The 21,928-nt window shown below is 46.1% G+C and overlaps 1 protein-coding gene across 1 annotated transcript in view; it reads right to left on the bottom strand.

Annotated features, from left to right (window-relative positions):
* Ppm1h (protein phosphatase, Mg2+/Mn2+ dependent 1H) overlaps positions 1-21,928 on the bottom strand; it is a 268,610-nt gene that overhangs the window by 127,050 nt on the left and 119,632 nt on the right. Inside the window, exons 3-4 of the mRNA XM_026784469.1 lie at positions 10,712-11,056; positions 711-823 (exon numbers count right to left, since the gene is read on the bottom strand). Of these exons, the coding sequence (XP_026640270.1) occupies positions 711-823; positions 10,712-11,056 (458 nt within the window). The remainder of the gene's footprint in view (positions 1-710; positions 824-10,711; positions 11,057-21,928) is intronic.

Here is a 21,928-nt window from a genome sequence, read left to right as displayed (position 1 = left end):
GGGTTTGCCTCGGGCGAATGTTGACTGATAAATCGGGTGCACGGAGCCTGCACGGCCCCTTTTTTCTCTGCTTCCTGTGCTACGCAGGAACCTCGGTTCTGTAAGTTTATTTAATCATTAAAGCTGTATATATTCTTTAATATCTGTCTGCATTTATTTACGCCGATAGCAGGGGAATGTGCCAGGGCCACTCTGAGCAATCACTCTGTTCAGATCGCCCCCTCCTTCACTGCCCTCCAATATCCTGACTCTGCTAAACTTTGACTGAAAACCAAGTTTCAAGGCCAAAACCAACATTCCTGGTTTAGATGAGTTTTAGACACACACCAGCTGCATATGAACACATTGCATGCCCTCCACCCTTCCGTAACAATCTGATTGTTCTTAAATGTATTCCTAGCCTTTAATTTCAGCACTCGGGAGACAGGGGCAGGCAGATCTGAGTGAGAGGCCAGTCTGGTCTACAGAGTGAGTTCCAGGACAATCAAGGCTACACAGAAAAACCCTGTCCCAAAAAACCAACCAACCAACCAACCAACCAACCAACCAAACAAACAAACAAACGCTTTTCTGTTAGCATGTAGGAAGCTTGTTCTTCTCATAATCCCAACCAGAATAACTGTCTTTCTAATCACTGAATTCCCAAAGAACAGGTAGACACTGTCAGAGGCACTGGAAGTTAGTAAGGCCCAGGAAGCTGATTTGCTTACCTGCTGTCCCCAGCATTGGCCACGTACAGCTTCCCCAGAAGGCAAAGCACAATGAGGGCGGTGCAGCCGCCAGATATGTTATATGCAGTCCTCTCTCGTTCTATTTGGAGGTCCTGGAGAAGAAAGAAAAGTTGGTGTAATTGCACAGGACTTGTGACTAAAGGAAGCCTTCCTCCCACCTCTAGGTATAGTCTCGAAGTCTGGATGTGCTTCCAGAAGGGACAGGCAGTCCTCAGAACCTGCTTTCCTATGACCTGCAGGGGTGTTCAACTTTCCTAATGCTGTGACCCTTTAATACAGTACTTCACGTGTGGTGGCCCCCAGCCATAAAATTACTTCTTTGCTACTTAGTAACTGTAATTCTGCCACTACTATGACTCATAATGTAAATATCTGATATGCATCCTATTTGCTATGTGACCCACGTGAAAGGATCATCTGGCCCCTTAGGGCAGGCACTATCCATAGGTTGAGAACCACTGACCTAATGGACTTCTCTGGAGGACATGACACAAATACCAGACCACGGCAGACCAGAGACTGGAGCCGAAAGACCACACAGAGACACAGCAGAAATTTGGGAAGAGGAGAATGTAAATCCAGTTAACAGACGCCACAGCTTATGGGAATCTAGTCTGTGTGGGTTCCCTGAGTTGTCACGTGGGGCACAGAAGATGGCTAGGAACGCCAAGCACCTGGACACAAACCATGTTTTTAATGCGAAGCCTCGAATAAGTGGTTCTTTTATAGCTTGATAAAAAGAGGCTACTGAAGGGGAGAACTGTCTGCTCTTCAACACAGATGTGTCTGAACGCAGTTCCTCCTCTGCAGCCACAGATCACCATGGGGCACACTCCCAGCTTTGCAGCAGCCCGCAGACACTTTCTCCCCACCAGGCATTAAGCTAAGTGTCACGCATGTGCAATCTCGCTGTGGCCTCAGGACCACCATGATTAACTATGTTAGTCGGATGCAGAGAAGTGGGGACACTGTCCGTATTTACATGGAGGGAGAGCAGATTCTATTTAACACCAGTTCTCCTTCCAGACCAGGAACTACCTGCCATGTAATGAACAATTAAAAGCAGACCAGCATTTCTGTTGATAGACAGTGTCAAGACCATTCTACTGAAAGAACCAAATGACCTGTGTCTTTGGGAATACAGGCGTTGAGTGAAGTGTTATTTCTACCTTGAAGTCATCCACTGTTGAGGCAGAGGGAGAGAGGAGGTGGGTGGGTAATGGTGCCCTGACTGTTCTGAGAGGTGCTTGGTTCTTCTGAGACTCTCAGAATCTGGAATTGGAGTTAAGGGCTTCAATCAGCTCCCGCATTGAACAAGAGAGAATGTTTAGTCCTCCGGCACCGGACTACTACTACGCTCCAGGCATTAGGGATGGTGATAGAGCAAACACCAATAGTTTCTCAAGCTGAGGGCACAGACTAAAGCAACAAGTACTTAAAGAGAAGGCAGAAGATGGACCTGGCTCTACAGGCCTGCAACTCTTGCATGCAGGAGTATGATGCAGAAGGGCTAAGAGTTCTGGGCTGACTAGGGTTATATGACAAGACTCTGTATTAAAAAAAATAGTAGGGAAAAACATACTAAGACAAAATGGAGAAACCAACAAAATAAGAAATGAAACAGGCGAGGGGCTGAGGAGCCATGGTAAGGGGTGGTGTGTGTGTGGGGGGGGATGTGAGAGTTTAAGACAAATGAGGGGCCTCTGCAGAAGGGACAGCAGCTTCGAATACTGTAGAGGTGTCAAACATGAGGGCTGTTCAGAGGACTACATTACTTACAGAAATGCTATTAAGAGGGCTGAATTAGGAGGTGTGGTGGAGGTGGACCTTAACCACAGGCACCGGGTTCCTCCCACAGTGTGGGAAGTCCATGGTTGCGGGCAACGGCCATGTTTGTTGCTTTCAGACCCTCAACATCTGTATCAGGCCAGGTAAACCTTGGTTTAGTTAAGTGTCTGTTAGATGGCCCATGAAAGAGATACACTTAAAAAAGAAAAGTCTGGACTTCTGAACATCTTCTCGCCACTTTACCTATGACAGGAGAAATGGAAGCTACTGTCCACAAACACCGCATTTACCAGGCAGACGTGCGCTGAGACACCAACGCGGCCAGAACCCTTGATGCAGCTGACTGCTGGTGGACAAGAGGAAAGGGTTCTGACATCTCACGCCACAGATGGCAGGAAGCTCAAGGTGACAAGAGGGATATGAGAGTTGGGGGAGGGGCTCTCTCAAGGGAGAGGGGAGAGAGAAAACATCAAGAGACCTGGTTTTTCTTTTACTTTTAGAATAGAAAGAATCCTTTGATGGGTAGACTAGTTAATTTTTTGCCCAAAATAACTAAAATGGTTGCCATAGGTACATTTTGGAATTAATAAGTATATGCACATTTAACACATAATAAATAAACAAACTGGTATATCCAAGTCCACATCCAACATTACTGTTTTTAATATACTGAAAAAGCACTGATTTAGCTATGGAAACTCCCCCTTCACACTTGCAATCGATATTTGTTTGAATATGTAAGTTCGAATGAAAGGCACTATTTATTAAACACTCCTTAAGCATCCAAGTGTTTGCATGCTGCACATGGACTGGAATGTGAATGGCATTTGATGGGCTTAAGTGAATTATTAGTGTAATCCAAGGGGGGCTATAGTACAAAGGGTCAATGTGAAAGGCAAAGAATTTCTTTGGGATTGAGGTAAGTAAGTTGATTCTGAACCATAGGTGTGGGATTATTTATCGTGGTTTCTAATGTAAGAATGTCTGATTTTAAAATTATTTAATCCTCGGAGGGGTGATCAAGACAGTGTCCAGCATAAGGTGTTCTGTTCATTTCAACAACAGAGTTCATATTTACTTTTAATGGGGAACGTTCTGTTGAGTTTAGTCAGCTCAGACCTTAATATAAATTAACAGTACGGTGCACATGTTCTTTCTCTCTCTCTCTCTCTCTCTCTCTCTCTCTCTCTCTCTCTCTCTCTTTCTTAATTAATTCCTTCCTCCTTTTTTTGCATTTCAACCGTACCTTTTTGCCCATCCCTCACATCTGTGAGGAAATACGTATGTGCACACGAGGTAATCACAAATGTGCTCTCCGCTAGCACTATCACCGGGATTTAAAAGGCCTATTTCTGCAGAACTCCTCCCCCCTGAAGAATTCACTGGCATTAACACACTCTTCTGTTCTCCTAGAGCTGTGAGCAACTAGAACAGATTCTAAAAATAATTGCTTCGTTCCCCTCCTCCCTAGAAGCCAAAATAGCACGTTTATTTTTTCCTGCACACACCACCTACTCCTCTCTAAAAGATTCAGAAAAATCTTTGTACTGAAAGGAACATTAAAGGGCCATCTGTGTGGCTCTTTTACTATGAGATTAAACATGATAAATACAGTCAATAAAGATATATTTACCATGGAATTAACTGCCTTTCCCCTCCGAAATCCTCAATCTTTCAAATTACCCTAAGCCGTTCACACTTTAGGTATTAAAAAAAAAAATTCCACAATGTCTAACAATTTTTTTAAGCCCCCGAGTTTTAGGTGATTTTTTTTTTCCCCACAAGCCAATGTGATCACGAGAAAAGCTGTCTACTTCTGGGTGTTAAGAGCACAAGGACTCTCCATTTTAGCTGCCAGTGAATTCCAAGACCTACATCTAGAATAACTTACTAGCAAACAGCTACATGCCAGCCTTCCTTCCAAGTGTGGACTAAATGCTAACAGACCATGGAAAGTGACTCACTGATTGGCCTGCTCAGTTCAGGGTCCTGATGCCCTCAAAGGCAGCTTCCTGCTGCAGGAAGCTGTGTTGCTCCGTGTTGCAACTGCTTACAGGCACATTTGGGTGAGGCTCATCTCTGAATCAAAAAAAAAAAAAAAGAGCCAATTCTTAGACTATGGGGTTTATCCGCTCTTTTGTTGGTATTGTAAGGAGCGGGAACAGAAGATACAGATATGTGTGTAAAATGAGACTCACTTAACGGGAAAGAATTTCAAGAAAAAAATATATTTATTACCCAGAATGGTTGCCGTTTGATTTAAAAGTCTCAGAGATGATGCAACTCCAGGCTCAGTCTTTGCTGCTCATCAATTCCAGGTTGTGGGGAAAAAAAGTACGATTGGTCAGAAGAAAGTTGGTGCTGGGCAGTTTTAATATACCTGGCAGCTCCCCCTGGCTGAGTTCTAATATGGTTCTGAGCACACCACTAATAGTGTCAGTCACAAGTAATAAGATTCTGCATGGCTTTAGTATCCGGGTCTCATCCTGATTTATTCTGAGAACAAGGCCATCTGCCAGCTAGGCAATGAGTTTCAAAAAAAAGAAAAAGAAAAAAAAAACAAAACCCTAAAACCAGTACTGTCCAATATCAAAAAAAAAACAAAACCCTAAAACCAGTACTGTCCAATATCGCCACCTGCTGATTGTCGTGGAATAGACCCATCCATCCCCCAAAACTTCCTGTCGCAACAAAAACAAAGATGAAACAAAACCAAGTTTCAATAAAGAAGCTTAAGTTAGAAACTTACCATGAATATGCTCATTGAAATTCTATTAATAAATTAGTAAAATCTTGGCATTCATTCTCATGTTTCTATAACGTTATTATATGTTTTCCCCCAACTATTTGTCAGTGATAGAAGATGTAGAACAGTTTTACAAGGTAAAATATTGCCAATTTCGTGGCTGAAGAGATGGCTCAGTGGTTAAGAGCACCGACCACTCTTCCAGAGGACCAGGTTCAATTCCCAGCATCCACATGATGGTTTTCAACCATCTGTAACTCTGGTTCGAAGGGGGATTCAACACCTTTCAGGAGACAGCACAGATGTGGTGCACAGACATACATGCAGACAAAACACCCATACACATAAAAATATAAATTCAAAAACTAAATACAATTATCTCCCTTACAAAAAGCTTTTAGGACATCCTTCTCTGGGGCAAAGAACTTACAAGCATCCTGCTACTTCCGAAAATTGGGGTTTCCTTTCGGGTTCTTTGCCTCCTCAATAAAAGGATTTAGAAACAGACTCAGAAGGAAGCTCCAGGACAATTTGTTTTTAGACTCTGAGAGGAAAACAACAGGGCAGGCAAGCTGCAAATTTTGGCAGATGAGCAAGAGCTGAGAGAGAAACCCAAGCCTTTCTGAGTTAGGGTCCAAGGCTGGCATGTCCAGCAATGAAGGCCGGCAAACAGCTGCATGGCAGAAGGGGAGAGGGACTTGGGAGAGCAGTGAGGAAGCCCTGAGCATCAGGGAAAATACACCAGGCTTGAGGGAGAAAGAAGAACATGAAAGAGTGGGCAGGTCCTGTCCTGAGGGAAGCGCTTTCGCTAAGTACATCATTTCATTAAGTGGAGACTCATTCCCTCCAGAGCCTTAGCAGACCCTTGGGTGAAAGGCATCTCTATGAGGCAGGCGTTTGGCACCCTGAGCTAGGCTAACTCTCAGGGAAGGAGACAATGGATGTAACGTTCTAATTTTTTGAGCAGATGAGAATGTCAAGTCTCCAAGCAGGACCAGAGGTGGATTCCATTCTTTTGGCTAAGAGAAAAGTGCTTAACAGCCCTCAACGAAACCCAGGTACCTGCATCTTTTTATATAGGTTAAAATACTACAGAGGCCCATCTTGATTTTTCCCTCTCCAGGGCTAGCCGGGAAATGGCCAGTGAGGTCCAAATTCAGCCACGAGGGAGGGATCCATTGTCAATAGCCTCCAAGCCCCCAAACACCTATCCACCTAGCTACCTAACGATACTGAAAAGGAGTAGGTGAAGATTCTGAGATCCTCCTAGCTTCATCCTGAGTATAAATCTTGCAGGTGGTAAGCTGAAAGACTTGTCAGCGTGGACTTGGTTTTAATTCTTGGAAAGCCACCCTAGTGATGGAACTGACTTCCTCTATGAGTCCGAAGTATCGTCTTTTCAACATGAACAATCGTCTTTTTAGATGGCAGGGATGGGGGGGGGCGTTGAAACTATGACTCAGAACATTTGCTTCATTCATACCTGTCACTGTGGTCCAGGAAACACCCCGGCTGCTAAGGCAAGCACTGTCAGAAAGTCACGGTTGGCAAGTGCACTAGAACCCATAAAACTGGAGATAAGGAAGGTGGCTGCGTTTAGCATCTCAGAAAAATCCCCAATTTTGCTTTGAGACAAAACGTTCCCCCAAAACTGGCTACTAGGAGAAGCAGGGAAGAAAAAGGGTTTTATATGTGAGGCAGTGGTAACCCTTAGGCTATTATTTTGAGGGCACCGGCTTGCTTTTTGTGCTGTCAGTTCTGATGCTCATACCAAACAATCAGTTGCTAAGTTCCTGAGGGTCTCCCTTAGGAGACCACAGTTTGTCTCCCACAGTGGAAATACGAGGAACTGGTTTCATGGCCTTCCCAGCAGGAAGTCAGATCCAAGGCATGGTACAACAAAGGCTAAACCTGTCCCTGATTGCATTACATGCTCGTGGTCGGGGTCACCTTCCCACTCACCTCACACCGTCCAGGCAGCCACACATCAAACATGCCCGAAAAGGTCCAGAGGAGTATAGAGCATCTGCTAGAATTGCTGTCACTGAGGGGCCTAATCCAGCTCCCCCCCCAACCCCAACACCCCTCTGGCAGCCAATACAGGCTTCAGAAAAGACCCAGCAAGATGTAGGCCCTTGACTCAGCAGAATGTGCTGAGCCCCCACCTAGCCAGACCTTGCCCAACTTCGCCCGAACTATTGGGAGGATCAGAAGTTAGCTGGCGGGCTCTGGCTGTGCTTTACTGATAATGATGGAACTGGTGTCCTGTCGTCCCCCTACCCCCGCCCCAGGTATAGCAACTTTTCCACAGCTGCAGCTGACCAATCAGCTCAGGACAGGTTTCCTCATCCCAGAGATGTGCCAATCCTGAGACTGTTACTATGCAACTAGCAGACTCAGAGATGCTCCCCTTGCTCTACCCTCAATATAGACCCTGCCCACTGCAGCTTGGGGTCCCCCCCATTCCACCTGTTGTGCTGGACAGAGAACCCAAGTTAACTCATAATTAATAGGATTTGGTCGCTTGGTGGGTTTTTGGGTCCAAATTCTGGCCACAACAGTTACCACTTCTTGTTCATATCATGATGATGATGATGATGATGATGATGATGATGATGATGATTATTTTCATCTACATTTTGTGAAAGCTACCCATGTGTCCTAGAGACAGTGCTCCTTGCTCCAGCTTGGGATTTCCAAACATATGCTGGTCTGCTGCCATCACTGTGTTACTCCCTTGGATGTCATTTAGAACATCAAAATCACTGAGATATCTATGGCGCATTGTTACAGGAACTACTAGCCTTCAAAGACACTGTGGAATAGGCACGTCTTCTTTCTCCCTGGGGAGATAATACAACTGCCCCTCCTTAGGCCTACTGATCAAAAGGATGGAAGCTACTCTGGCTCTTGTCTGATCTGCTCCGAAGACAGAACGGTACATACCACTGACTACTCCTTCAGGAGCAACTCAGCAGGGTCTGTCAATCCTCTGGCCAGGAGACCAACCCCAGGAAGTCCGAGTCACATGCTAAGGTGATGGGAGGAATAATTGTCCCCCTAATTAGATAATGCACTTAGCATTCATTCCCAGGAGCACGACTCAGAGCTTACAGAGACCCCCCTCCCCCGCCAGCCCGTTTCGTCTGCCTGCTCTCGTGAGTTCTAACTCAAACTTAATTCTTCCTTTTCTCTCTTCCCCCCTCCCGTTTCTATTTCACTTGTTGGATACCAAACTTTTCAATTTTTAGTCTATGTTCTACTCCCACTCAAGCTTAACAAAGAGTTGTTTTCAGCAAATATTTACTGACTGAAGGTATTACATAAAAGTGACATCTATTTACACACCACACATACACACACACACACACACACACACACACACACACACACACACACACACACCTGTTTTCACAAGAAATTTCAGGCAGTAAACTGCCCAATGGTGAAAAACTTGAAAAGACAAACCTTGGGTTCCTTTTCTTAGATATTTACCTGAATAAGTTTCACATTTCAAGGGCTGCTGTCGCTAGGGAGGCCTTCCTCAAGGCGACACTGGCCTCTAGCGGGTGGAATTGAGAATACAGCCATTCCAGGCAAAAGATGCTGTAGCCCCAGCAACCATGGATGGAAATGAAAGCCCACCATCTGCCGCCACGTGTCTCCCCCACTCCCCTTCTGATTCCTTCTCTCGTTGCAGGGAGGGGTCACCGTCAAGTTGTCGTCTCTGATAAATGCCACTGTGTCCTGTCGCACTCGCCAACACTTGAGCCTCATCTACACCAGCCGGAGTGACTGTCTCCCAGCAAGTCTCTGAAGGACTCCCGGGTTTCCCCCTAAACCATCCCTTCCAGAGGAAGTGCATTTTTAGCTTCCCACTAACCAAAGGGCAAATACGTGTGTTCAGAGATGAAAACAGACCAAAAATAGATGATCTGGAGTTACAGGTAAATTTGAGGTATTCATATATGAACTTTGTTCCCTATAAACAAGTCAGGAACTACGTTCCCTTTTCTCCTCTGACTAGGGTGTAGAGGGAAGTCTTCAGGTCCTGGGCCATGATGGCGGACACTCTCTTCAGGTGAGGAGTTTTGAGTCACCCAGGTTTCAAGGATCAACTTGCCATCACATTCCACTCTTCAGGTTTTTTTTTTTAAGATTTATTTATTTATTATGTATATAATATTCTGCCTCCATGTATGCCCGCACACCAGAGGAGGGCGCCAGATCTCATTACAGATGGTTACTGGGAATTGAACTCAAGACCTCTGGAAGAGCAGCCAGTGCTCTTAACCACTGAGCCATCTCTCCAGCCCCTAATCTTCAGGTTTTAAAAACACTCCTGCCCCCTGACCTCCCCCAAGCCCTTCTAAATACCCTTAAGTAGTCCACACTCTGCCCGTACATAGGCTGCTGCTCAGGGAAGAGAACCTTGGGAGCCACAACACTTGTCTCAGTAAAAGGTGGAGTCAGAGCTGGCAGGAGGTCACGTGGGATATAGCATCCATGACCATTCTGCTCGGTGTTGGGACAACCAGAGTCACTCTGCCAGGGTACACGCTCAGGAAGCAGGCCAACATATAAGATGCTGAATTCCATGACCAGACCCACTCAGACAGCAAAGGATAAAGAGTTCCAGACCCTGGAAAGTCAAAAGTCACGTGTACCTCTTTCTTTTCCTCAGTTGTTCCCCAGGCAGTACCTGTTGACCAGAATGAATTACACCACTAGCTAACCCATCCCCCTCACCGCTCTTTTTTGGGGGTGGGGAGCATTGAGACAGGGTTTCTCTGTAGCTTTGGAGCCTGTCCTGGAACTCGCTCTATAGACCAGACTGGCCTCGAACTCACAGAGATCCACCTACCTCTGCCTTCCGAGTGCTGGGATTAAAGGCGTGTGCCACCACTTCCAGTTAATTCATTGTGTAGCATTGGTGGCCTGGAGCCCGATACATAAACCAGGCTGCCTTCAAACTCATAGAGATTCACCTACCTCTGCCACCAAGTGCTGGGATTAACTGCCCATGCTACAGCAGTCTGCACCCATTTTTAAAGGAAGGGTACTTCCAAGTGCCTTACCAAACATGGTTTCCTAAACACTGGACTTTGTACATATGTGTTAAGCAGATGGCAGCCACGTTCACACTGCAATTAAGCTGAATGGTACCATACCAGCTGGTGTCAACAGGAGTCTTATGAAATAGGAGGGATAAGGTGTACATTTAATAAGCAGAGGGCATCCCCGTGTTCGTCCTCTCTCGCGGTCTTAATTTCTGCTGGCTGGCAATCGCTCCAAAAACTGTATCTTGCTGTGACTTTTTAATAAGCCTTGTTGTATAAGAGAGATGAGCATGCGGGAGAAGGCAGGAAGGACACGAGCACTTCAGGGACACTTTGCTAGCAAGAAAGCTTTGGCTTGAGCTACCCCAGTTGTCCACGGTACATACCATTTCCTTGAAGGCGCTCTCCAGGGCCCCGATGACCAAACACTCATGCGGGATCTTCTTTTCAGTGAAGAAGCGTGTGGGCGGCGTGCTAGGGGAGCCGGGGGCCCCCACGCCTCCACGCAGTGAGGCTGCGCGGGTTAGGGTCCTGCCGTGGGCCGGCGTGCTCTCGGGCTCCTCCCCTAGGCAGGTTGGGGGAAGGATGGCGGAGTTCTTCAGGATCTCCACGATTTCCTGTAGCTGCTGTGTGATGTGGTGCTGCAGCAGGCGCGACGCCACCACAGCGGCCCCGGAGCCGGCATGGCCATCAAACAGAGACCAGTAGTGGCAGGAGATGCCCTCGGACTCCTGGGGAGAGAGGGCGACAGAAGAGAAATGAGGACCTGAATAGTGGTCCATGCACAATCCAGCAGGATGTCTATCTTTGTCTGAAGATAATGTAATCAAACACAGTGAAAACGCAGAGAAGGGCCCTCAAGTTAGTCACTGCTATCACCAACACCCTTGGGATGAAGCGGTCCCAGCCTCCCTACTTCGGGCAAGAGGTCTAATCATCAAGCACTAACTAGGTCACCAGTTGGAAGAAAGGATGTGACTCTAATTAAATGTTGAGGGTTTGTGATAAAATTCCATATAAAAGGTGGAGCCTATAGAAGGAGTCAGGCTTATACATTTAACTTCTGACCTCCAAGAAATTGTAATCCTGGACTAGGTTTGGCCTTGGAGTCTTTGGTCAAAGCCCTTTCCTAACGTAGTGAAGAACTGTTTTCCTCTCTCAGTGCCCTGACCCTGAGACAATGGTCTCTTCTTCCTTATTCTATGTCCTGAGTTTTTAAGACATGTTTTTCTGCTAATCCAGAAGCTAGTCCAGCCCACACAAGATGCAGCCACTAAAAATCTGTTTTCCCTATGCCACCTCCCTCAAGTTACCCAACTAATGTCATCTGTATTCCTTCTTCTGTCATGGATTTAGTTCATGCCAGGGGCTACTCTGTGTGTATGTGTGTGTGTATGCATGTGTGTGAGAGTGAAATCATACATGGGCTACATGTGGAGGCCAGAGACTGACACAGCGTGTCTTCTGTTGATGCCCATTTTTTCAAAAGATTGATTTTTAATCAGTCAAGGTGTGTGTCTGTTGTGTATGTGAGTGTGGTCGTCCAAAGGTCAGCGGCATCAGTTGCCGGATAACAAGCAATTGTTAGGTGTCTGAACTGGGTGTTAGGAATTGAACTGGGGTTCTGGGCAGCCCTATCCATTGCATTTTTGGGGACAGGGTCTCTCACTGCACCTAAAGATTGCAGAAGCTCAGCACTCACTTTTAAGCTATCCTGGCTGAGTAGAAGGCCCTAGCTCCGTGTCCCAATAGCACTGGGGTCTCAGGCACAATGCCACACCCAGCTTTTACATAAGTGCTGGTCTGCATGCTCACGCAACAAACACTTCAGCCCACCAAGCCGTCTTCCCAGCTCCTGTCAGTATTCTGAGTTCTTTCAGATGAGCATGTCTAGAAACCATACAATGAAATTACACATGCAAGCTAGGCATTGTGTCAGACACCTGCAACCTGCACATGGAATGAGTTTGAGTAAGTTCATACCAATCTATTATCCCATCCAATTCAGAGGTGCATGAAGAGGTGAGTTGAGATTCTGTCTTCAAACATCCCTAGAATCCACAAGCATACAATGTATACGACAGGCACTAGAGTAGACAGGAGTAATAAAAGATTGCTCATAAAAGGTATCAGGCATGCTAAGCAGGGTGCTGCACGCCTTTTAGGCCAGTGCCTAGGAGGCAGAAGCAGGCAGATTTCTGTGACTATGTGGCCAGCCTGGTCTACACTGTGAGTTCCAGGACAGCCAGGGCTGTTACACAGAGAAACTCTGCCTTAAAGCCCCTCCCACAACAAAAAAGAAAAAAAAAGTATTTTAATAATCCGGTGTGAAGTCATCCAAATCAATAGGAGGCCAGTGCTGCAGGAAGAGGGCCTTGGGGTTGTGAGGCTTGGGCCGAGAGCTTCAGAGAAGTTCATGTATAAAAATGGGAGGGGGCACAACACCAGTAACAACAGTAACGGCAGGGGCAGAGAGCAAGTGGAGGCAAAGTACCATCCCACAGTCATGTGACCCAATGGGGGTGTGAGAAAGGAAAGGAGGGAGCTCTGTGACTGTGTGGAATGGCGGTAAGGCCACCTGGTCCTTAGAGTCTACTCAAAGTGCTTTGGCCTTCTGCACAAAAGTCACAAAAGGCCATTCATGGACATGGCGTCACTCAAGCTATACTGTGGTATGAGAGAAGAGTTTGAAAATGATGGCTCCTGCAAGGAATCTGCGCCCCCCACCCCAAAAGAATTCAACCAAATGCAGACAGAAACGCATACGCTTTTAGCGCTGACTAGCAGAAGTTTAGTTGGAAATCGAATTCAGGACTGAGGGCAGTAGAAAGGAAAACGCCTTAAGGGTTAGATGTTTGGGTGCTAACGCCATTTCCACACACATTGCCTAGGTGGAGGATGGCACCGGTTCAGCCACGGCGGGGTCAGGCTGTGCTGTGGCAGTCAAAAGCATGCATCTTATGGCCATGATTTCCTGATACGAACTGAAGGTGACATTAACCTTATGTGTGTGGGGAGTTAAGGGGACTATAAGCAGTGTGTGTTGAGTGACATCTGTGAACAGTGTACAGAGTACACACGCAGAGGTGGGTGCTGTCTCTACTATCACAACATGATCATGGGGAGTCATTTACACCTCTACCAAATGAGGGGCCACCCTTGAGGAATTCGTGCCTCAGCTGAATTCCCATGTTCTAGAGTGCAGAAACAGATCAGTGTGGCTGGGGAACGTGGGGACAAACTTTACAGTGAGAACATTCATGATAGGGATTTAGAGGTGACAAGGCCTTCCTGCCAGGGCACAGGGAGCACCAACTGGTCGGCATTTAGGGAGCTGGGAAGACTGCTCTCCTCTACCTTCTCCTTACTGGTGACTGAGTAGTCAGTGAGAAGATCCTTGCACATCAGCTCCCAGGCTGTCTGGTGGCAAGTGGCCATATTGCTCCTCCTCTCCCATTCTTCCCACTTCCTGCCTGGGTCCCAGGACCAGTACCTGAAAGCAGAGTTATCCCTTTGCAAACAAACAAACAAAGCTGAAACCTAAAGGCCCCGGATGATGGGGCATGAAATCAGAAGAGCCTGGGCTCTGGCAGCCTTGCTAGGGAAGCCACAACCCTGCACCACTCTGCCTTTGGGCTTCTAGTTAGCCGCGTTTCATGGCATTTGGGTAGCCATGCTTGTCAGTTTCTGTGACAAGAGTTAAGGCAAAGAAAGGGTGATGTCTTCATACAGTATTCTGGAACCCATGGGCAGGTAAAACAGGGAAGGAATAAGCCAGGAGCAGGCACCAAAAAGACTGTCAAGTAGTAGTAACCTGTGACAAGCTCAACCCAGGCCAGCACTCTCGGTTTTCAATTTAGGGTATCCATGAAAAAAATTCAGAGTCCATGAACCTTTATTTTTCACACACATCCCGAGTTTAGAATTTCTTGTTAGGGCTTCAGGGCAATGATGGTCTCAGCATAACCTTCTTCCCATCCAAAGAACCAATAACACTGCCATTCCAAATACCCTGGATAACTTCCTTACTGTGGCTTTGAAATTACAGATGTAACCAAGTCCACACCCAAGCTCGCACTTTTCTACACTAATGAAAGGTATAACGTCATATTACAAATAGTTAATTTTTTAAAAATCATCTTGACATAATTAATTGATACACCTATGTACTTTCGCTTTTTAAAAGAGCTTCTTTCATGTGTGTGCACGCAGGTGCAGGGATGCCATAGTGCATGTGTGGAGGCCAGAGGACACCTTTTGGGAGTTGGGTTCTCTCCTTCCACCTTGTTGGGCAGGGTCTCCCTTGTTTTTCTGTGTTGTGTGACTGCGTGTGTGGGTGCTGGCCTGTGAACTTCCAAGTACCTTCCATTTTGCTACAAGGGTGCTGGGATTGCAGATGTTCCTCGCTGCATCTGGCTTTTTACAGGAGATGGACCTCAGGCTGTCAGTACTTCTAGCTGCCGAGCTATCTTGCCAGCCCTATTTGGTTATAACTCATTGCATTTAAAAAAGAATCTAGGACTAGAAAGATGGCTCACTGGTTAAGAGCATTACTGCTTTCCCAGCAAACATAGCCAGTAGTTCCAGCTCCACGGGCTCGGATGCCCTCTTCTGGATTCTATGGGTCCTTGCACTCACTCATGCACATCCCCACATGTGACATCATCATCATCATCATCATCATCATCATCATCATCATCATCATCATCACTGAAACAAATAAAACAATGAAAATCCCAACATAATCCTGCTGTGTCTGGGCTAAGTGTCACAGGGCTACACAAAATGTTAAAGAGCCCTTCTGGCTGTGCTAAGATAAAGTGTATAAGGAATGTGCCTTTTCTAGCCATAATTAAAGGACAGTGAGCTTATAATTCGCAATCCTAGAGAAGCTAAATAAGAAGGTGAATCCAAAGACAAACATATAGGCATCCCCCTGAATATTAACCTTCATCAGGCGATGAAAGGAGACAGAAACAGAGACCCAAATTGGAGCACCGGACAGAAATCTCAAGGTCCAAATCAGGAGCAGAAGGAGGGGGAGCACGAGCAAGGAACTCAGGACCGCGAGGGGTACACCCACATTCTGAGACAATGGGGATGTTCTTTCGGGAATTCACCAAGGCCAGCTGGCCTGAGTCTGAAAAAGCATGGGATAAAACCGGACTTGCTGAACATAGCGGACAATGAGGACTACTGAGAACTCAAGAACAATGGCAATGGGTTTTTGATCCTACTGCACGTGCTGGCTTTGGGGGGGCCTGGGTGGTTTGGATGCTCAACTCACTAAACCGGGATGGTGGTGGGCGGTCCTTGGACTTCCCACAGGTCAGGGAACCCTGATGGCTCTTCAAGCTGATGAGGGAGAGGGACTTAATCAGGGGAGGGGGAGGGAAATGGGAGTTGGTGGCGGGGAGGAGGCAGAAATCCTCAATAAAAATAAATTAAAAAAAAAAAAGAAAACATCAGAGCTTTAAAAAAAAAAAAAAAAGGAATGTGCCTGCTCCAAAAGGCAGTAGCCACATACCTTATGTGAACTGTCTGGGACTAAAAGGAGCTTTCTCCTTTATGATGAAGGAAGACAGACACCAGCCAGGTATTTGATGAGCCACTATAAACCAATAAAGTGACCTAGGCCACTTGCTGGCTATCACCATGTCTCTGAGAACGGGAGGTCAGGTCTTTCTATTGGTCTGGATAGCTCTTCCCCGGGGCACAGTAGCCTTCTTGACTGACAGCCTCACAACCAGAAATGGGCAGAATAAAAGGGAATTTTGTTCATCAGTCTAACACCTCAAAGAGCCCATGGCCACTGATGCACAACTCACAATCCTTCTGCATCCATTTTTTCCCCTAAGGGAACTTGGGAAAGAAGACGTGTAAAACCCTTCATACTGAGAAGGCCACCAGGACAGCACCAATCTCACTTGTGACCTGGAGCTGACTTACTCTCACTGTTGTTGCCCGGACCCATTCGTTCCCTCTCAGCTCTCAGGCTAGGTTGTTACAGTTGTATCTGAGCTCCCAAGATCTCAAAGGAACTCCATGGATCCTCAGACCACATGGCCATCGTAGAACCGCACTGATCCATATGAAGCACACCCACACATGCTGCCTGTGACCCTCCCTTCTTGGTGTCTGTATTAAAAAGGCAACTAAGACTCCCCAAGCACACTGGACTGTTGGAAACCACAGACTTTCAAAGCCATGGGTCTCATTCTTATTCAGTTGCTCTGGCTGGCCTGGCCTGTACCCTGCTGGTGGCCCTGTACCCTGCTACTGAGCCAGCAAATTGATGGTCTAATATAGGTGGACCGGAGGGAATGAGTAGACACAACAGCTCCACCATCCTGCTGTTCCTGCTGTCCACATCTGTCCATTTCGGGGGAAGGAGTACCTGCCTTTTCAGCTTGGCCCTGGGTTCTGGGCACCAGGTTCTAGTTCCACAGAAGGCAAATATAGCCTCAAGTTTCACAGTACCTAACAGTCCAGTGCTGAGTTTGTAACTGGTGTGAACATTTCAATCTGCCATGTGGTTTACAAAGTTGCTGTGACTGCAGCTTGCCTAGAATTCATGAGGCCCTAGGTTCAATCCCTGATACTGCTATAAAGTAAATAAAAATCAGTTAAAATATTCATTGCCTTTTCAAATGAAAAAATTTAGAAAGAGATAAAACAAATTCTATCTCTTTCATATGCTATGATATAGAAAGACCATGGGCTGTGGGCCAAGACAAATCTAGGATCTGGAATTACTACTCTATAATCTGTATAATTTTGGGCAAACTTTTTTTCTGAGATATTCTCTAACTTTGTAGCTTTGGCTGTTCAGAAACTCACTTTATAGACCAGGCTAGCCTCAAACCCACAGAGATCCTCCTGCTTCTGCCTCCTGAATGCTGGAATTAAAGGCGTGCGCCACCACTCCCAACGGAACACATTTCTTAATTCCTCTCAGCACCCATCTCTCCTTACACAGAAGCAAAGGATAAAGAAAGGAAAAGGTGAAAGCGAGGCATGGATCACAAGGACTTAGGACACGTCACAGAGTCTTCTCTCCAGCGTGTCAGGTTCTGCACTGGACACTCGAATGCCAGAGAGCCCGAGTTCTGATGTCAACCGCCTGGAAGAAGACCACACAACCGAGATGAGTTCTAGATGAAGAACGGCCCGGTGCCGCTGGAGTGGATGACGTGAAGGGTGTGGACCACCCACGGCGGGATGCTGAAAGGGTAGCATCTGTGATGGACCCTGATGACTGTGACCAGACACAGCCTTGACATGTTACAATTAATAAAACAACGCAGCAAAGGAAAAAGAGAGTTGTACTGTGGAGTAACAGAAACAATAAATGTCAGTGCTGTGTCCGTCACACACAAGGAACAAAACATCTGAGCTGTGGGTGACCACCCCATCAGTACTTGCTGTCTTGGGGGGGGGCACTGAGAGTAGGGAGGCCCAGCTACAGCTCACGGTACATTCTGTCCCAACTGGGATGCTCCTCTGACCCCACTGGGCTACTTCCGGTCTTCCTCAGTCATTTCCCCTCGGGGAAGCCTCAGTTCAGAGTATATCATTCGAGCCCCCATGCGTCTCACTATGGTCAACCATAAAGTGGTCACCGTTACTTCGTTTTTATCAGTATTGAAACCTGGGCACAGGCAGTTCCAGCAATTTGAACCTAGTTACGTTTCCCATTAGCACAAAGCTCTGAGACCTCCCTAATTTTCAGCAGTCAGTTATCTTTCGATAACTGGCATTATTTCAAGTTGCTTCCTGGTTAGCAGCCGTGTGTCCTGGACTGTCACCTGACGGTCAGTTGCTTGGTTGTGGCCCAGCATCACGTTCTTGGCAGTGTGTGAAAATGTGGCTGCTACAAGTATAGACGTCTCATGCTTGGAAACCCAGACCCTTCTGATTTACAAGGGCGCACTCTTGAGAGCCCGTCTGAATGTGACATTTCAACACATGCCTAGCTTGTTTTTTGTTCGAGATAGGCAGGGGTTAAGTTCACTTTACCAAGAAAAACAGAATGAAGCCCTTTCCTGACGTATGTATGAAACTGTGGAATTTGATAAGAAGCATTTAGGAATCAAAAATAAAAGATTAAGGGCATTTAAATAAAGTAAGTAAAATATTTTAAAAATAAGACATTTAAGTTATACACTGAATTATTTCACTTAAAACAACAATCAATCTTATATGTAATTATGTATACACAGAACCACACCCATCCTCTGAAGAAAGGGCTGGGGTTGACTCAATGGTAAATTACTGGTCTGGCATGGATGAGGTGGCCTGGTCTTCAAGTCTCAGTAACACACAAACAAAAATAAAGGACTACATCTATCGCCTGATAGTGGAAGATTCCAGAAGGTGACAAATGGGAGTTCTAAAAATAATTAAAATTATTTTCTTCCTCTAGTCATCTGTAAAGTAAAAACTTAATGTTTTGTTTTTAACAAAAATAAAACTGCTCCAAATAAAATTATCCACCGAACAGGAAGCTGGAGTGATTTAACAGAAGCGGAGTATGGCACTCTGACTTGCTTGGGTCATGGCTCAGTGGACACAAACCAGAGAGCCCTCACCATGTGCACTGGCGTCCTGGTGATTCCCCAGACACAGAAAACCAGTGAGAACCATGGGGAGGCAATGAGGTGCCCACCTCCGTGGGGTGTTGGCAAAGAAAAAGGTATAACTGCAAACACCTCCGCGCTGCTGCCCACAGGAAGTGGACATGAAAACCCAGAGTGAGCTTGGATTGTTTACACAGCTCAGAGAAAGGGAGGCTGTGTTCTTTCGCTCACTCAGAATTCTCTCTCAAAGCTGATACAACTCATCCCTCCTCTCCCTTAGGATGCTGTCCTGGGGGAGCACACAAGGGGGACAGAACAATCAGTCAGCACGGAACAGAAACAATCCTCTTTTCAGGGTAAAATGGAGAAATCAAGCTACCCGACTTTCCAGACTGGCACTGGCGCCCTCATGTGGCAGTAAGTGGGACAGCCCTGGGGCGCACACAAACATTGGTACAACGTGATTCATTACTGGGATCCTGGGTCCTCAACTAAAGGTGCACGCTAAAGTGGATGACATTACCAAAATGTAAACTAAATCATCCATCTAAGAGTTAGACATTTTCTACAAGAAACTGTTGACAGAAAACGCAAGCAATCAAGAACGTGTCCACATAGCACTGTCCCGGTCACGATACTCTAACCGCATCTGACAACCATCGGGTACCGCTCCAGGAGAGACAGCTGGGATACGGACTTTATTTACCGCTTGCTCCTGATGAGATGGGCTCTGACACATTAGCTTATAACAAGGAGTCTTTGCTCTTCACGAGACCGTGGGTCACTATAGAAAACCCACACAGAACATAAAACCTGGCATATAACTCTTGGTGGTTATTGTCTTAAATTATTGCCTTTGACATGAAAAATGTATTAATTATTATGATTAGAACATAATTACATTCTATGCTAATACCCAAAAGTATGATTATAAGTCAATAAATAAAAAACACATAGGGACTACATTCCCCAAATACTGTTTTTAGCAGACAGTTGCATGGCTACTAATTTCGAAACAGCTGTCCCGAGGGAGAGTGTCGTTTCTCTGAATGCCAGCATTCTGCACATCTGATATTTTTATTTCTCCCACCTTGCAACTGATTCAGTATTTATAAAGCCTGGGACGAGGCCACACCAAGAGTATGGAAGGAACTTCTCAAATGTGAAGATCTGCATTCCCACTTGGAAGGAAATCCCAGTTGCTTTTCCAAACAGCTCACCATGAGCCTGGAGGGCAATTTCCTTTCTCTAGCCTCATCACTATTTCCCCTGGTGGAGACAAGGAGATTACAATCTCCCCAATGTCTGCTCTGTGTGGTTTGATCTCTGCAATATGTCCGGCCAGTTTGCAAAACGCCAGCCGAACAATTCCGAGTCCAGGGTGGCTCTTGTGGCCACTCCATCTACGGGGCTGTCAACCCACAGGCTCTCACCAGATCCTCACGGGGCGGATGACTGGGTAACTCCACACAAATCCATCCAAGGCCCACATTCTCCTACTGTCCACTGGCAGTCTTGACATGTTTACTCTTTCTTACACCTTCTTTAAACAAAGCTATCTAGATATTTTCCCATCGCAGGTGGAAGCAATCTAGATTTTTATATCTCCGCGAGGATGCTGTTTCTTCACCATGAGATAGTGAAGAAGCAGCTTCCATTTAAGCACTATATCAAGTTTCCTATATTTGCAGTGGGGAGTAGGGGGGCTTGTTGTGGAATAATCTTTTTGCACACTGTGAAGATGTGTCACTCTGATTGGTTTAATAAAAAGCTAAACGGCCAACAGCTAGGCAGGAGGCATAGCAGGAAGTTCCAGAAAGAGAGAGATCTGGGAAGAAGGAAGGTAGGGTCCTTTCCAGACATGGAGGAAGCAGGATGGGCAAAATGGAGGTGAAGTAACAAACTTGTGGAAGAAAGTAGATTTAAAAATAGGGGCTAAGTTAAAAGAGGTAGTTGGTTAGAAACAAGCTAAGCTAAGGCCAGGCTCTTATAATTAACAGTGAGTCTCTGTGTCATGTTTTTTTTTGTGAGCTTGCAGCCCAAAGAAAAATCCATCTACAGAGGCTGCTGAGGAACTCAGTCATCACTACAAGGTTCTCACCTCGGACTTGGTCTCCGGAGAACCCCTGTACCCCCTGACATGGTACCCCCTGATCACTGACAGTGGTCCTCTGACACCTGGCGTCAACTCATTCCTCTTCATCACTGCCCAGAACTAATAGTTAAAGAGTTTTACAAGAAACCACTGCCATCTTGCTTCAAGGAAAAGAAAATATCTAAGCAGGTACACAGAAAGTTTACATTTTCTAGCTATGAGCAGAAGAAAACAGTGAATTAAAGGTCATACCTATTGTTTTCTGAACTACACCACTGCACAGAGCATTCTGCCCTGAGTACCCAGAATCCCAAGGAGCTAGAGCGGTGGGACCAGAAGCGACTTTTATCTAAATGTCCTGCGGCTAGAAGAGCTCTCACAGGAATGGGAACCTGAAACTAAGCGTTAACAGCCCTGTGGTCCCTTGCCCGGAAGGATTACGCTTCTGCACGCCTTGAACTCCCACTACCGCCCAGTCCTCTGCTGAGAAAGATAATCGGCTCACGTCTCCCCTGCTGCTGAACTCTGCCCCCCTGCTGACACAGCCATCTCCTGCTATTGTAACTAGACACAGTTAACAGACACTGAAACTACATACTTTGACGTACTTTCCCCAAATTAAACAACATAAGGTTGTTTTTTCCTTAAGGAAATGACCTAAAAGTGACCTTAATAATAAATAATAAATGACCTTAATGTGTCACCAAGGGTAGCCACAAGTTCAAAACAATCTGCACCTCAAACAAAGAGTCGTGTATGTGTGTGTGTGTGTGAGAGAAAGAGAGAGAGAGAGAGAGAGAGAGAGAGAGAGAGAGAGAGAGAGAGAGAGAGAGAGAGATCTAGTGATGGACACAGTATCCTGAACAATTTCAAGCATTATAATAAAGACATGCATTTAAAAAAAATCCTTAGGTAATATTTGCTTAGGT

This window comes from Microtus ochrogaster, chromosome 24 (genome assembly GCF_000317375.1).
Source record: "Microtus ochrogaster isolate Prairie Vole_2 chromosome 24, MicOch1.0, whole genome shotgun sequence".
In the NCBI taxonomy this organism is placed as follows: domain Eukaryota; kingdom Metazoa; phylum Chordata; class Mammalia; order Rodentia; family Cricetidae; genus Microtus; species Microtus ochrogaster.
This window is presented reverse-complemented; position numbering and strand designations above follow the sequence as displayed.